Genomic DNA, 17,806 nt, shown 5'->3' with positions numbered 1-17,806 from the left:
TTCATTTAACTACTACAGGTGGTAAAAAAAAAATGCAAAGGGAGAGACAACTGCAGCAGAGGTGCAGGAAATTATGGAGAGTGACATACACGATTAAATTTAGGCTATACGTCAAATATCTATACACAGCAAGGTAGCTTGCCAAGGATGGTTAGGTGGCTAAGATGGCAAGTGCAAAAAGAGCATTAAGAACTTCGGGCAAGGTGTTCCAGCTCCTTATTTCTATGGTATGGGGGGCAAAGGCGTCAGTTCATATGGTTTTGTAATAGCAGTGTGGATCATACTTGGAGAGTATGTAGCACCATCTGTCAATCGCTTGCTAGACCCCCGACCAGTGTGGGACGAGGTATAAACCTGACTGTGTGGATGAGATTCAAAAATTGGAGGCTGGTGGGTTTGTGTTGCAAAGAGACAATGTCAGGAAGCAAATGATGTAGGCCAACGATCAACAAGGTATAGAAGTGGCATATCACATATGGCAACCAAGAGAATAGATTCGGCAATTTCAAGTACAGCTATTATGGTCTTTGAGCATTTGGCCATTAAAGTCAGGCAAATGGAAGTGTTTGTAATTGAGATTGAGGAATCACTAGTGTGCAATGAAAAAATACCAGGTGACTATGGAAAAGAATCTATCATGCACATGTCCCGATTTTCAAATCAGGGTAGGTACTAGACGACTATATTGTGCATGCAAGCACCTTTACTTTGTATATTTGCGTATCTTTGGGTTAGATGAGAATCATAATATGTTTATACATCAACCTACTCTAAAAAAGGAGGACCTAATGAGAATGTTTAACAACAAGAGAACAATGTGAAAAGAACCTAGTATTGTTAATGACATTGTACTGTAGTTTTGAAAAAATCCTTCATGTTGCAATAATAAAATGTCCGATGTCTCAATTCTCTAGCAAGGACTATTTACTTTTTATTTTTTTAATGTTTTAGTAGGATAATTAATATGGTTGTATGTCAATGCCTTAAATATATTTATTCCATTCATCTACTTTTTCAAAAAAAAAAGTGGATAGACATGCATCTACTTTTCTAAATTTCATGCAAAGTAGCTTTTTGCTTTTTGTTTTGTTTATCTATAAATTTGACCCTTGCCTTTTACTTTAATCCTCACTTCCAAATCTTGTTGCCTCCCTCTCCCTCTTGTTGCCTCCCTCGCCCTCTCATTGTATTTCTCTCCCTCTCTATCGTTCTCTTCTTTACAACCCTCACACGACCATCAACTACCTTTCTTCATCTCTAATGGCTTCTTCTAATGGCCCTAGCTATACTCTGAAGGAAACCCTATAAATGATTTGCAAAGATTTATGCAATAAAATAGGCGAAGATGCAACAGAACATCTCAGAATTATGGCAGAGGCTCGCAATCTTTGGACAAAGATGCTAGCGGATGAGCCTATTGATTCTGGAGATTTGTTCTTGTGGAACATGAAGATTGGAAGCGCAATCGGTACTTGGCAAAGTTTCGGATATATTGATGAAGAGATGGAGGAGCCCTTAACGAGAGGAGTTAAAGAATGAAGTAGCTGAAAAAAAGTGTATAGGTGTAGGATTCGTAGGTAGTTATAGTATGTTAACAATGTTAGATTGCAGTAGCCCATGTAATAACCTTTTTTGGAATTAAGTGGTTTCAACTATAGATCGCCATGTCTTAATTGTGGGTTTGTTGTTGTTATGATTAATTATCAAATTCTTGGGTTTATTATATGTTTTGAATAGCAGTGTCATGTTCTTATCTCTCTCAATCCCCCCCCCTCTCTCTCTCTCTCTCTCTCTCTCTCTCTCTCTCTCTCTCTCTCTTACCCTCTTCCTCTCAAATAATTAGGCCATGATCTCAATCATAATTGAAAAATTATTAACCTTAATAAATTTACATTCTTCATTGCTTCTTACGCAAGGCATAGTAGATAGCTTGTATATATAAATCTTGAAATTATTCACCTTGTTAATTGTACTTACATGCAATGATATGCCGTCCACATGCAAAGGCTTAAAATGCTATGAAATCACGTGCAAAGGACATAGAGTACCATGCAATCACATGCACATATAATAACATCCACATGTAATAACATATGGATGAAGAGATTATGTAGAGGGAGAGTGGGACAAGGAGAGAGAGAGGGAGAGAGAGAGAGGGAGGGTGAGAGAAGGAAAGAGAGGGAGGGAAGAGAGAGGGGGAGGGAAGAGGGTGGGAGAAGGAGAGAAGGGAGGGTGGGAGAGAGAGGGAGGGTGGGGGAGAGAGAGAGAGAGAGAGAGAGAGAGAGAGAGAGAGAGAGAGAAGGGTGGGAGAAAGGAAGGAAGAGAGAGGTGAGAGAGGGAGGGCAGGAGAAGGAGAGGGAGGGAGGATGGGAGAGAGAAAGGGAGGAAGGGAAGAGGGTGGGAGAGAGAGGGAGGGTGGGAGAGAGAAAGGAAGGAGAGAGAGGAGAGGGAGGGAGGGTGGGAGAAGGTGAGAGAGGGAGGGTGGGAGAGAGAAAGGGAGGGAGGGAGAGGAGAGAGAGAAGAGGGTGGGAGAAGGAGGAGGGAGGGAAGGGTGGAAGAGCGAAAGGGAGGGAGAGAGCGAGAGGAGAGGAGAGAGAGGGAGGGTGGGAGAGAGAAAGGAAGAGAGAGAGAGAGAGATGAGAGAGGGAGGGTTGGGAGAAGGAGAGAGAGGGAGGATGGGAGAGAGAAAGGGAGGGAGGGAGAGAAGAGAGGGTGAGAGAAGGAGAGGAAGGAAGGAGAGTGGGAGAGAGAGAGAGGGAGGGAGGATGGAAGAAGGAGGGTCAGAGAGAGAAAAGAAGGGAGAGAGAGAGAGAGGAGAGAGAGGGAGGGCAAGAGAGAGAAAGGGAGAGAGGGAGTGCAAGAGAAGGAGAGAGAGAGAGAGAGAGAGAGAGAGAGGGAGGGAAGAGAGAGGGGGAGGGAAGAGGGGCGGAGAAGGACATAGAGAGTAGTGTGGGCTGGGTGGTGGTGGGACAAGGAGAGAGAGGGAGGAAAGAGGGTGGAGAGGAGAGAGAGGGAGGCTGGGCTGGGCTGGGCGGTGGTAGGCGAAGATGGTGGTGGCAATAGTTAGAGAGAGATAGTTCAAGTAGAGAGAGAGGATAGCCAAGAAAAGCTCCCTCCACCAAGCTCCCTCATAAATCACACTCCTCTAAATGTAACAGAGATTAGAGCTGCATCGAGATAATTTTGCTAGTATAGGAGTGTGCCTAGGTATGCTATGGCAGCAACGTCTATGTCCTATGAGCTATGTCCCCAGTCAACAACTCTTGGGAGGGGGTGGGTCTTCCCAAGTTTGCACTATCATCCTTGTGAAGTTACTAACGGTTGCATATGCATTAGACATTTATGTGTCAGGCAACTCGATTGGATTAGCTAATTCTTGAATATTCTCAACTTTTGTGGTGAACTTCATTAGATCAATTTGATTGACTGACAGTTAGCTACATATGGTTTTGTTGAACCTAATCCACCAACTTTTGCATGGCCCAGGTAGCATACATTAATTTATGTGGATCTCTCTGCTCCTACTTTGAGCTTCATCACTACATTTTGATCTTCTTATTTTGATCTTTTTTTTTGCATGCTCTCACTTGAACAAACCAGTAAGTACTTTTTCTTTGTCCAAGAGGTTCTTAATAGCGTTGTTGATTAAAATGCCTCTACTTTCATACTACTGTTGAAGCATTACCTGAGCATCCTTTGGCTCTTTTTACAACTCTTGGATATTGTCTGATTGCTTCCTTGGGTTGTTTGATTAATGCTGATGGCGAAACAAGGGCATTGATGGTAGCGTATTTTAAGAATATATCTTTATTGGTGGCCAGCTCATCACCCATTGTTTTTACTTTCTACATGTGGATCCATAGTTGATCATGTAACTCTTGTTGATCGTAAGTGTGTCTATCTAAGCATTGGTCGGTAGAGCGAGAAGTTTCTTCATGGCTCTTTCTTACTACACAAGTGCCTTACCCTTTCTTGCAATAACTTTCAGCACTGGTTTTGCCAAATATGCTAATGAGTTGAGTGTTCTTGTTATGTTCTTCCTCTAGCTCTCCCTGACTTGTAATATTTGATTTTGCAATTTTGATTCTATTGTGCATTAATTTTGATTCTATTGTGCATTAATTTTGCAATTTTGATTCTATTGTGCATTAATTTTATTTTTATATGTCAACCACCATCAAGTATTGCTCTATTTGGTGAATAAGCCTTACATCGCGGGGCATGCACCATGGGGCACATCACAAGATGGTTGCCATCACTATTCGATTTTACCATCATTGTGTGAAAGGGGTCTGTGTGCATGTCCATGTTGACCACCTTCCTAAATTTCCAAATGGAGAATCCCTTCTAGGACACACTCTAACACGCTTACCACTCAACTTCTCTTGTAGTTTCTCATTCCAACCACTTTTTCAGCTCATTTATTGACAAATATTCCGGTTCTACTAGTTCTTCTATGTGGATATTTGGCCCAACCTTCTTCTATGGTCTTTATCCATCCTTTTGACTATTATGTGAGGAGCTTCCAGATTCTCCTCTACATACCTTTTGTGTCGAGGTGTGGGTTAGTGCATTGAATTGCTATTTCCCCCACACCCACCTTAAATCAGTGTGACTAGATGAGTATTTTCTGTTAGGAACCTCTCTTCCTCATCCCATCATCCACTCTATTTGTCAAGTTTAGTCCTCATGCATGCAGTGATCGCATCATTATATCTTTCATCATTCTTGAAATGTGCAACGGTTGGATACTTAGAAATGAATGATAAAAATGATAATGTGCATCATCATGACCTATTCTTTAAACAGATTCCCAAAATGAAAGAAAAGAAAGATGAGGTAGCTAAGTCCAATGATGCCACAAATGCTAGGCCATGTATCTAGATGGATCCATTGAGATACACGGCCTAGCATTACATTGAGAAAAAACTATATTTAGTCACTTATGGGTGGGTTGAATGCTCATTTTCTTGATCTCCCAAAATTTAACGCAGCAAAGTTGTTTAGTCTCTATCATTATGCTCAAGATAAACCACAAGAGAAAGAAATGCAAAAAGTGGTGGTTTAATAAACTTTTGCAATATCTTCAGTCAAGCAAGGATACCTCATTCTTGTTGATTCATGAAAAGGCATGCGAACAAGAGTTGCTTACATTAGCTGACACTTTGTATTTAAATTGTGAGGAATTTACTATGCAAGATGCATGGGGAACCTTTTGCCAAGATGAAGGATCGACATGATAGCTTTCCCAACATGTTAGAATTATGGCAGGCAATTCTTGTTATCTCGATGGCATGTGAGGGGATTTTCACAAAAGAACATGATAAAGGTTGTGATGTGAACCAGGCTAACAATTAAGACTCTCAATGATCTAATGAAAGTGTTATTGAGAGGGCCAATGATAGACAATGTTGAAGATTTGGAAGGATGCAAAGGAATGCATGATCTCTATGATGTTTGATTTTATGGAATTTCTTGAGGAGGAAATTATGCTTTGAGGTCTTTCATGGTTATGTCTTTCTTACTTTTGAGTAATTAGAGTTAAAGTCCATGTAACTTTAATTCATAGCTCAAGTTTGTAAGGATTGCATTTTTATTTAGAAGTCAAGGATTTATATTTTGATCACCTATTCTATATATAATATATAGAAGTTTGCAATATATATATATATATATATATATATATATATATATATATATATATATATAAGTAAAAGTTTTTTTACCAATTTAGTAACAAATTTTTGAAGGTCAATTTTATATTAAAAACATCACTTGGAGGAAAGTATTTACCTATAACGTGTCATCAACTTTTTTATGAAGGGCATACCTCCCTGTTATAAATCATCCATGGTGGGGGGGCTTGCTTTCTGGCCGGCGAATTGAGATATGTTGAAGGGGCTTAGCCTAGGGCCGTCGAAATAACACATTGAAGGAAAGGGGATGTGTGAAAAGAGAGTTCAAGTAAAGTCCTTGATTAAAGTGTCCCATCCAAAAGGTTAATTAAACGAATAAGTTATAGTCTCCCCCAAGAATATGCATGGGGGAGTGCTTACATAATTCCTCTCTCAATAAGAGTGAGCACCTTTTCTCTTACTCCATTTTTGAAGCATGGGCCCAAGGATATATTTGAATTTAAAACCATCCTTCAATGTTAGTGAGTATGAACCAACCCTTTGAATTTCAAAAGTCCTTCCAATATACACAAATGTAAGTGTGTGGAGCTAGTTCTTCTCCCTCCAAACATTCCCTTACAAGATTTGTGTGAGGCTTGTCATATGGGATGTAAGATGGTGTAAGAGCTATAAATAATCCTACCCCAAGTGGATTAATGAAAGTTTAGAGTTAATTCTTCAAAACTTAAGATTAATTATTTCAATTATTCTTTCCACGAGAACTACATTCCTCCCTCCACACATGAACTCAATTGGAGTATGTGTTGGACTTTAATCCTCTTAACTTTTTTTGCCTTTTAATAAGCTCAATGTGCATAAGATTAGGCAGAAATTAAAATCATACGAATTAAGCATAGTTAAATCACTTTTCATTTCTTTTCAAGAGCACTTTCATTCACAAATTTTGGATAAATCCTTTGATGGCTTGAAGATTGAGTTAGTCTACAATTAAGCCTACCTTGAAACAACATATTGACACACTTTTCACACAATTTGCACCCAATTTAGTGGCTCAATGAAGCACATGTGATTGATCAAAATCTACTACTAATGTACTAATGTGATTAAAAAAAACATAATTAGACTAAAAATTAAAAATCTACTCTAGTGAACGAGATTAAGAAGCAAAATCTAATCTAGCAAGCAAAAATCAAAAGGTTAAAGCAAGACAAATGCAACTCAAAAATCTCTATTAAATCTCTCTTCTTGTCGCTTTCTCATGCATCACATCTATTCAACTTCTCGTCTTCTTGCTACTGTAAACAGAAAATCAAAGTAGAAACACACAATAAAAAACTCAAAATCAACAAAAACTTCTTTGAAATCTATATTTTTCATGGTGTTCCACTACTCCACATGTGGGCAATGGTAAGAATCCAAATGCCTTGTAAGATCAAGAAAAACTTACCAAATCACCAAGCTTGAGCCGAACTCACAAGCTTCACCCTTGTGCGTGCAAAGCTACTTGATATCATGCTTCTCCCACACTTTTTATCACAATAATGCAGACCATCCTCAAATAGGTGATGCAATCACTCTCCATGAAGCTCAAAATGGTGACATTATAGAATACCTAACTACTTAAGAAAGGAAAAAGAGAGAAAGAGAAGGAGAAGCAACAAAGCAAAGCCCAAATCTTAATCCTAGTCACATCCATATACAAGATTAGACTTGCAAGAACGAGAACACTCAACTCTATTGGTGCTTGAATGGGGATTGTGAGTTACAAAAATTGAAAAGTTAGCTTTCATACTTAATAAGCCTTTTTTTACTAGGTTGTCCAAGAGTAAGTGATCCGAGATGCCCATGATCAATCACAAAGCTTTTACAAATGTTTGGCCTTTCTCTTGGCCACTTTTGGCCAGGAAAAACGCCAAAACAAAGGAATGGAAATGAAGAATACAATTTCTAGTTGCATTTTTGTTGCTGATAAAGAGCTGCAACTACAGTTGCAACATGAGTCAGAGCGACCTTTGTTCTCTCCTCTGCAAGCAGTGCCATTCCACTCACACCTCAACTCAAGGGTGCCACTCCCAGCATGTAGACAACAAAGCTGCTCTAACTTGCAGGAAGTAGAAGGCTTGACCACAAGAGCATAAGAAAGAGTCTTCACTAGAAGAGCGTAAACAAGTCGGAGCAACAATCATGTGGCAAGTTAGGCGATGAACTCAAGACTCCATGCCATGTGATGAACTTGAGACACTGTGTGAGAAACGACAACTAGATAGGCCTTGGATGTCCTATCCACCATGGACCAATTGGACAAACCTCCATACGATAAGAGCGTGTATCTGTCCTTGCTGAAGGCATGCGACAAGAAGAAAGCCCTGCTTCAACCCAAGCAAGTCCACACCCATTCTCTCCTTTACAATCCCAAGCGAGGATGCACGAGGCACGGGCTGGGAGAAGAACCCAAAGCAAGTTGCATGAAGAAAGGTTGGACTTTGTCTCTCTCATTAATCCTCATGGAACTCTTATCATTTAGAGAAAAATGACAATATTTTATAGATAGTTTTTAAATACAATGGTGGATGAATAGGACACCAAAATGTTTTTTAACATTTCCACTAAATACATTACATGAGTTTTTCAAGAATAAAAGTGTTTTTCTAAGGTTTCATTTTAGTATGTAGTGATTAATGCTTGAAGAAGTCAATGCAATCACGACCCTCCTTGCACTTTCTATTTGCGTGCAATGCACCCACATCCTGTCTATTTAAGGTCTCACAATTCATTTGGCATATAAGATTAATGCTTGAAAAAGTCAATGAAATGACTACCCTTCTTGCCCTTTCTATTTGCATGCACTCACCCATATCCTTTCTATCTAAGGTCTCACAATTCTCTATAAAGCCACAAAGGGTGAGCTCATTCTACGAGTAGAGGGAGGGAGAGAGAGGAGGACGTGGGAGACCAACTTCTAAGGTTGAATTAATTAAATGGCACGTTAGTAGCATTTAATTAATACATATAAAAAAAGTTGTGTGAATAGTGGATGACTAGGAGGGGCGAACAAATACAAACCCTTTGCTTCCAGGTTTCCTTCAATATATATATACATATTGCAGGCACTTCTACAACCATTCCCCTACATCTCTAGGACAAAAAGCAAAGCAAAAGTGTGCAAATCCGAACTAATGAAGATCTGAGGGGGATTAAATTTATTAACGAAAAGCACAAGCAGAACTACATTACTACACCCCCCCCCCCCCCCCCCCCCCCCCCCCCCCCCCCGCGAAAATACTAAGAAATAGCTCTCGATTGCAAAAGACTCTCTATGGTGTGGGAACCAAGTATGCTCCTAACGTGGATAAATTGGGGGCTAAATAAAAATTACATACAAAATTAGTTTGGCATGAGTCCAACGACCTCATGTGATTATCGTCTTGCTGTGGTTCTAGATGAACCAAATTCAACATATTTCTAGAAACAAGATACTCTACAAGCTACACCCAGAGCTTATGCACTACTCTTCTCAGAGTCTCCAATGCCCCAGGCACAAATGAGCATTTTGAGATTCCTGCCTACGTAAAGCTTTTCCCCAGCTCAAAGAAGCCATGAAATCACTATAATCCCACTAAGCAAACCATTTATGGGCATCAAGCTGAAATATTATAATGTCTTAAATATACACATTACGAACATCATTCTGTCCAAAAAGGACTCCACACCCAGGACATTTCCGGTGCCTTATCTCCAGATTTCTTTGTATGCAAGGGCTACAAAATAAATGGAAGCATTTTGTGATCACCACCTGGCAAGAAGATTTAGATGTTAAGGCTCAAAATATATATCGAACTTTTAGAATATAGTTGCACAAAGTAAACAGGAAATCCATGAAAGGCACAGCAATCAAGTATTAAGAAGTGGAGTAAATCATGATTAAGATCTGTTTATCTTTTTAAAAATCCAGATGTAGCAAAATAATGATACGCACTTCCTTTGGACGGTCATGGCAGACACTGCATTTGAGAATAGCCTTGTACTCCTTGATTTCCTCTTGCAATTTCTCCACCAAAGGCCCACCTTCATTGTGTACGTTGAGCCGTGAAGCTTTTGTGCTTAAAATTGCGAACTCTTCTTGAACCCTTTTTTTTTCAAACCTTCATTTGTAGGCCCAAAAAAATTGTCATTGATTGGACCATAGTCGTGAATTTTTCAAAACGTTTCAGGCTCACACCCCTTGGATTATGTGCTTACGATTCTTACCGTTCCTTTTCAAGCTCTGCCTCCGCATCCATCATCTTAGACCTTTGCTTCTCGAGTTCCTTACGGGCCACTTGCAGAGAAGACTTGGAATTTGTAAGTTCCTTCTCTGCATCCGCTAACTTCCGTTTTGCTTGCTCCAAGGCATTGATATTTTGCCTAGTCTCTTCCATCGCTTTTCCAACCTGCTCCGAGTATGTTCGGGCCTGTTCCATTGATCCCAACAATCCCAATTGAAGGTGTCCACAATAAGTTCAGAGGAAAAAGTCTCACAATCAAGTTTCCAGAAACAAAATGTCAATACAACTAAGGCTAGCTTTTATCGCATATTTATGGAGTTGATTCCACATGACAAAACACCTGCTCTTCCAACCGTGCTGCTCTTTGCTTGTAGCATTCCCCTAGATTATTGACATGCTGCAGACGGTTTGCCAGGCCTTGTTTCTCCTCAATCAGAGATGCATGAACTTGCTTTGCTTTGAAGCTTTCAAAAATCAACTGTTCAATAAAATTCCAAAATCTAATTTGTAAGCCTAGCATAAGCAGTCCCTATGTTGCAAAATCGAGTACGCAAGACACAAACCAGCCACTTGCAGCTACTATACTAGGCATGGCAAGGTTAGGAATACTTAGACCAAGTAATTGCATACATGCCAACCTTCAAATTATAATCATCCCTCTCTGAAATCTGCTGGAGCAATCGTTGGTTCTGCGTTTGCATGTCCTCGTAAGCTTGGCCGATTGTCTGAGTTCCATGGCAACAGATCAGTCATGAATGATACATGGAGAACCACACCTAAATTAGAAATCTAGTAAACATGGTAGGATAATAAGGTAACCTCAATCTCCGCAAGGTAGACATCCCCTTCCTCGCTCTTCATTCTTAACACGTCACTTGCATCAATGCCATCCCTGTACCACCTCAAAAAACCTACTTAGTAATAGGCACCAAAAAAAAAAAAGTTGATCTTAACCAAACCACATCATCTTCTTTGCTTTCAAATCTACACAGGAGCTCTCACACATAGAAGAAGATGAAAACCTGTCAGATGCATCTATCTTCTGCCTCAATTCTGCAATCTCAGCTTCTGCAGTTGCAAGCTTTTGTTGACATGCAGCTTCAGCTTCGATTGCCTCCTTTACCTTCAGCTCCAAGCTGTGCTCATCAATAGCTGTCTTCAACCTTTCCACCTGAGCCCAAGCTCGGCATTCTGCCTGTTTCAACTCCCTCGCCTCCCTAGTAGAAAAGAAACACGCAGAAAAATAAAGAATTATCCAATCAATTTTGACTGACTTTGTTTTCTGGCCAAAAGCAACATGCATGGTGGCATAAGAAGAAAAATAGACACACTAAAAAACAGCCCCAAAAAAAGTCAGAGTGTGTCCCAGAAAATGGGGAGCCATGTTAGTGACAACCCATCTTCTAGGACGAAAAAGGTGATGGTGTAGTTGTGGGGAGTACACTATTGATGGGCTAAAGTTCTGATAAAGAGCAAAATAATGGTGACTTCTGAAGCATTACAGTTCTGATAGCTTGCAACATGGGAATACATTTGATTGTTGCAGTCTTCAAATGTGGAGAATCATTAAAAAAAGGTTTGTAGTCAGACGGATGACCCACAACCGTGAGGTCTTATGGGCATTTTGTGTAGTAGACTATGGTTATCTTGATTCTTCGGCAAGCCTAAAATGCACAGATCTTCTCTATCCATATGGAGCAGATAGACTGTATGAAAGCAATGGCAGACCTCTTTACAGTTTCACAGCAGCAAGGCCCCAGCTGTGAGGCCACTAATCATCTTGCAGCAGGAGTCTCATGGTGTTGAAATGGCCCATTGTGTCATGAGCACCTGACTGCTCTCCATGGCTATATCAGATAGATTTCCTCCTTAATAGCTGGGAGCAGGACAAATCTCCATGATCCATCACTCTGACAGCCATGCTCCAAGTGATGTGATGAAGTACTCGCTACATCGTTGGTGAAGCAGCACAAGATCCTCCACCATACTATGCCACCAGCAATCCTAAAAACAATGCTGTTGAGACTCCCATGCTACTCCACATCAACAACAGCTAGTCGATCCCAATCAACCAAAATGCTCCCACTGCAAGACCTAGATGAGCTGTAAGCTAGAAAAAGTAGGAGACCTTGCCGCTGTGAAAACTGCTCCAAAGGCACCACCAAGATAGGTCCTACCATGCCCTGAGATGACCAAGGCTGCAGGCAGTGGGAATGATGCCTCACTGATGATGCTGAAGGCAGGCCAAATAGGCGAAGAAAGGATAGCCAGAATGAAGCTGGTATGCTGTGGGTGTTATGTGATGGGGTTATACTGTTGGTATTAGGGTTAGCATCACAGCCAGCTATGGAGGTTCAAAGATGTCCATGGCTAAGAGATAGAGATAGAGAGAGAGAGAGAGTAAGATGTGATAATGCTCAAGATTGCACGACTCAATAAGGATTAGATTGATGTGATTAACCTTCACCAAGTACAATACTTTTATAGTCATAAAGCCTTATCTTTTGACCCATTCAAACACACTAAGCTAAAGACACATGGCATATCCCATGACATCACTGCTTACTACACACACACACACACACACATAATATCTAGCCTTAGAGGCTGTTCACACACATACACACAACTACACATACATGGACACACAAACAAGGGTATACACACACACACACACACGTGTGTGACACATGAAGCTTCAATTTCCCAACAAATCCCCAAGAACCTCTAATAGTTAGGAATACACATGCTTCATCTTTGGTCCGAACATGGCATGTTCATGGCTATTGGCTCAGAGGCTCATATAACTTGGCTCAGAGCTTGGTGAGCATGTCCTCAATAGGCTCAACACTAGCATGGCTTAGAGGCTTATCCTAGCATGGCTTAGAGGTTCATGTAGCTTGTCCCCCACTTAGACTCAAGGGCCAAGGTAACTCTGGGAGTTAGTGAACCATGACCTATACTGATTTCATACACCCCTTGCTTTGATCAGGGATAACGGAGTATTATGGGAGATGAATGACTCAAATCACACACACACACACACACACACACACAGATTATTACATCTCGTTTTGGATTTAATCCGGGCAGAGTATCCCACACACACATTTTGTATTCATATTTTAGGCCCTCAGGGAGTCGGGACTACCCGGGCAGAAAATCCCGTGACATAAACACACATAAGAAACTAGAAGAAAGTGTTGGGGAAGAGTCCCCCCAAATGGTGATGACGAGGCTCTTTTTGCGACGGCGTTTCCATGGTTCCGAGACTTGGATCTCGTGCATGGGCATCAACATCAATGGCGACAATGATTTCGTTGATGATGACTTAGTTGACAACGCAATCAATGAAGTATTTTTAAAAGGCCCTGTGTTGTACGCAATTAAAGGACTCATGGTAAAGCCATGTGAACCTACACTTAAGTGAGCCTCTTTACACAACACCAAATATTAGCCTAAGGTTTTTTTTTAACAACTTTATCTCCTTTTGCGTTGATGTCAACTGCGGTGCCATGTGTAGAGAAGCTGCAGTCGGTGGTGTGTGTGGCGAAGATGTAGTCGTCGGTGGTGTGCTGCCGGTGGGTGCAGAGCTGGAGAAGCAAGTTTGGATGGGTGGCACCTGCGCAGGTAGAGCAACACTGCTGGTGCAGAGCAACACTAGGCAGGCTCCCGCACTTGGATGCCACGTAGACATTTCTGTACAGAAGGTGCAGGACCTGAATGGTGAACTGGTCCCATGTGAGCCCAGTCCGGGACGAGTCAGCCAGGGATCCATCTCAGTCGTCCGAGGTCAGGTGTGCATCGTCTTGCACATGAGTCCAAGGTCAGATGTGCATTGTCCTGCACATGAAAGTGTCAGTCCGCGCTGTGAGTCTCCCTCTGGAATGATGTCAGATGTGCTGTGTATCTGGTTTGCAACTGGATGCCAGACATCTGTAGGCATGTAGGTTTGCATGTAGAGATGGGGCCAGCCCATAGGGCTACCCCAGTGCAAGGATTTGCATTTTGCATATTTAGTCTGGGCATGGGGGAGGTGTAGAACCACCCCCAAGGGGCCAGGAGGGCCCAAGATTTGCCCACCAGCCAAGGCATGGGCTGGAGGGGCTGTCGGCCAGCTGTACTACTGCTGGACAGGTAGCCGACCACGTCTAGTACCCTACCCACCTAGTCGGCCAGGTGTAGGGAGCTGTCCCACACCGCGCAGCATGCCCAGCAGCCAGGGTGCTGCCCAGAAGCATGCGCAGGCTGGACAGTGTTTAACATAGTGTGAAAACACTTTAATGATTAAATTCAGTCGTGGAGCTCCCTGAAGCCAGCCGACTGCATGAAGGGAGGGGTATAAAAGCCCAGCCAAGATCTCATTGAATCGCATCTCATAATTCACCAAGTGCTCCAAGCAACCAAGGGCCAAGACAGCCAAGAACATTGCTAAAGCTAAGGGGTGAAGGACTGAAGGTCAAGGGCAGGTTTTCCAGCCAAGAAAAGGTCAAGTACTTTGTATTTGTTTCAGATTTACATCATTCTAATAAAGCAAATACACCATCCGAGGTGGGGGCCCTACAGAGGGTAATTGGGACCCAATACTGTGTCCTTCTCCATCTCCCCCTTCTCTCTCTATTTTTCTGCACATCGTCTTTCAGTTTGTGCGTTAATTCCGTCGCGAAAAGAGTGCTGATTTCTGAGTTTTGAAGTACCGACCCTTCTCCGAAGCTTCCGCATATTACAGTGGTATCAGAGCTCACTTCAAGGACAAAGATTCAGCAAAGAAAACCAGAAAATTTTTTCGCTCGTGTAGTTGGTTTTTTAGACGCCGGTGGACTACCCCTTTCGGAGCGACTCCTGTCCCTCGAAGGACGGTTGGTTTTTTTAGCCTCCGGAAGCCTCCGGAAGTCTCCCACACAGATAGTGGATGGTCAGATTGCGTTCCGGAAAGGAACTGCATTTCCCCGCTATGGCAAACTTCGGCGACGAGAGAGAACCAGAACCATGGGACCAGAGTGCGCACCAGGCAGCCCAGCGAGGGCACCCGGCTTGAGTGTACAAGACATGTTCCAGCAGATGATGCGAGCAATCACAGACCAGACAACCAAGTTGGATGAGCGGAAGGCGCAGATTTTGGCTCTGGAGGAGCGTTCTCGCTCTCCAGCGTCGCGTTTTCCATCTCCTCCTCCCTCTCCTTCCGTACCCCAGATACCAGATCTTCGTCACAGGGACCCTCTCGAGGGGTCACAGCCGCAGCCAAGCTCCTTGCTTGAGATGCAGATGCGTGCACACTTATAAGGTCTACCTCCAGAAGTTTCGTGACTTGCAGATGAAAGCTACAAAGATGGATCCCACTACTCTTTTGGGGTTTTTCGTAGCTGGTTTACCAGACTCGTACCGATTACAGGTTAAAAATAACAAATGTAAAACATTAGACGAGGCCATTCATTCAGCTCGTATCTATGATGATACGATGGTCTCTTCCAAATCGAAACCCGTTACCGAGCAGGGGAACAAACATAAAAGAAAGTTCTCCGCACCTATGGCTAACACGAATGAAAGCAAGTCTTCGGACCAACCTTCAAAGAATACAAGTTCAACACCAGCGAAGAAGAAACGACTCCTTAGGGCTTTGAAGCTCAAGAAGGAAGGACGTTGTTTTATCTGCGAAGAAAAAGGACACATGCGTAATGAGTGCCCAAAGCAAAAGGGTACCAAGTCAAACGCAGGGCCCAAGCCAAAGGCAGCTAACCAGTTGTCTTTGACAGGTACGTCAATTACTGTACTTTCTCGCCCTAGTACTTGTTCTGATTGTCTGTTCAATTCTAAAGTATTTGGCATGCATGATCTTCTCCGAGTTTATGGAGAAGTGAATGGCCATAAAATTCACATTCTGTTAGACCCTGGAAGTTCGCATAACTTTGTTAACTACAAACTTGTGCAGAAATTGAGTCTTGATACGACACTCAGCGACCATACCTATGAGGTACGTCTACCTGCAGGCAGACAAGTTTGGGATCGCAAGGTCGAGATGCTTCCAATCCAGATTCAGGACTACAAAGATACTCTGGAATGCTATGTTATGCATCTGGAAAATGTAGACTTGTTATTAGTGATTGAGTGGTTTAAGACTCTTGATGTCCAGATAGATTGGTCTAGTCATATTTTTTCTTTTCAGCATAGGGACACCCAGTATAGTATTTTAGGTGATTGTATTCATCCCTCTCAGGGACCTCTTGTAAATACAATTGATTTTGGAAATATAATGAATTCTTCTTTGTACACCGCTTTCCATTGTGTCTTGATTCCACTTTCTTCTTTTCTCATCCCTTCCATGGATGTGAATGAATTAAGTGTGTTTGAAAGCAAAGAATTACAAAAGATACTTGATTCGTTTCATTTCCTAAGGAATTGCCATCGGGTTTACCACCTGAACGGGCAGTAGATCATCGTATTGACTTGATGCTCATCCTGTCAATATTCCACCTTATAGAATGAGCCAAGCTGAGGAAGATGAGTTGGCTAAACAACTCGAAGATTATCTGAGGATGGGCCAGATCCGTCCAAGTAAATCACCTTGGGGTGCACCTGTGTTGCTCAGGAGAAAGAAGGACAATACTTAGAGAATGTGTAGATTACAAAAGATTGAACAAGCTGACTATTAAGAACCGTTATCCTCTCCCTAGATCAGATGACCTAATTAACCGGTTAGCAAGAGCGAAATATTTCACGAAGATAGATTTGCGTACTGGCTACCACCAGATACGTATTCATGAAAGGCATGTCGAAAGAACCGCCTTTCGGACTAGGTATGGCCATTACGAGTTTCTCGTATTACCTTTTGGGTTAACCAATGCTCCAGCCACTTTCCAGCAAATGATGAACGATCTTTTTCGTGAACATTTGGGGAAATTTGTGGTGGTGTTCCTGGATGATATTTTGATATATAGCTGTACTCTTGAGGATCATGTCAGACACCTCACGATTGTCTTATCTATTTTGAGACAGAATCGACTATATGCTAAATTGAGTAAATGTGAGTTCTTTATGACCGACATCATTTACTTGGGACACAAGATCACTAGAGATGGGTTGAGCATTGACTATGACCGAGTTCAAAAGGTTTTGGACTGGCCTATACCGCGAACAGTGAAACAACTTCGTTCTTTTCTCGGTTTTGTTGTCTTTCTTCGGAAGTCTGTACGAGAGTACTCTCAGCTCACACTACCGATGACCGACTTATTGAAAGGTCGTGACGTAAGTCCAATCAGCCTATCACTTGGAATAACGATTTGGATATGGCCTTCAGACTTTTGAAAGATAAAGTCAAGGAAGCACCTATCTTAGCATTGCCTGATCCTAGTCGGCCTTATGTTCTTGAAACTGATGCCAGTGACTATGCTATCGGGGCTGCTTTATTTCAAGATGGTAGACCGGTTGCTTTTGAAAGTAAAAAGCTAGACGACACTCAATCTCGTTGACCAACCCTTGAGAAGGAGCTTTATGCTATGATTCATGCTCTCAAGGTTTGGAGACATTATTTATATGGCTCCAAGTTTGTGGTATTGACTGATCATCAGTCAATCAAGTATGTGTGTGATGCGGATGATTTGAGAGGAAGGAAAGCTCGTTGGGCAGAGTTAATGCAAGATTTTGATTTTGAGATCCGTTATCGGAAAGGGTCCATGAATAGTATTGCAGATGCGCTTAGTCGGATTAGAGAGGTGAATACTTTGTCGTTCACCGAGATTTCTACTGACTTATTTCAGTCATTGAGAGGGCTTTGCAGGACTGATAGTTATTTTGGTCCATTTTAGCAGAAGATCCAGGACGGGAGCTCATTGATTGACCAAGACTCGATGACTGAGCAGTCTACTATTCAGGCTGCAGGAGGCCAGTGGATGATTCGGAATGGTTTAC

General features: G+C 42.0%; 1 protein-coding gene across 2 annotated transcripts in view; it reads right to left on the bottom strand.

Moving 5' to 3' along the window:
- Positions 1-8,971: 8,971 nt before the first annotated feature.
- LOC147604122 (E3 ubiquitin-protein ligase BRE1-like 2) overlaps positions 8,972-17,806 on the bottom strand; it is a 46,387-nt gene continuing 37,552 nt past the window's right edge. The window contains exons 13-19 of one of the 2 annotated variants that reach the window (XR_015265392.1): positions 10,924-11,118; positions 10,721-10,793; positions 10,532-10,626; positions 10,242-10,379; positions 9,885-10,087; positions 9,613-9,778; positions 8,972-9,429 (exon numbers count right to left, since the gene is read on the bottom strand). Coding sequence is in view for 1 of the 2 variants with exons in the window: in XM_086795103.1 (XP_086651229.1) it covers positions 9,298-9,429; positions 9,613-9,778; positions 9,885-10,087; positions 10,242-10,379; positions 10,540-10,626; positions 10,721-10,793; positions 10,924-11,118 (994 nt within the window). In the remaining variant the exon portion in view is untranslated. The remainder of the gene's footprint in view (positions 9,430-9,612; positions 9,779-9,884; positions 10,088-10,241; positions 10,380-10,531; positions 10,627-10,720; positions 10,794-10,923; positions 11,119-17,806) is intronic. The other variant, XM_086795103.1, reaches the window with a different exon arrangement.

This window comes from Cibotium barometz, chromosome 62 (assembly GCF_041138505.1).
Source record: "Cibotium barometz isolate CiBa-2024 chromosome 62, ASM4113850v1, whole genome shotgun sequence".
NCBI lineage: Eukaryota > Viridiplantae > Streptophyta > Polypodiopsida > Cyatheales > Cibotiaceae > Cibotium > Cibotium barometz.
Note: the sequence above shows the minus strand (reverse complement) of the source record. Positions and strands in the feature narration are given on the sequence as shown.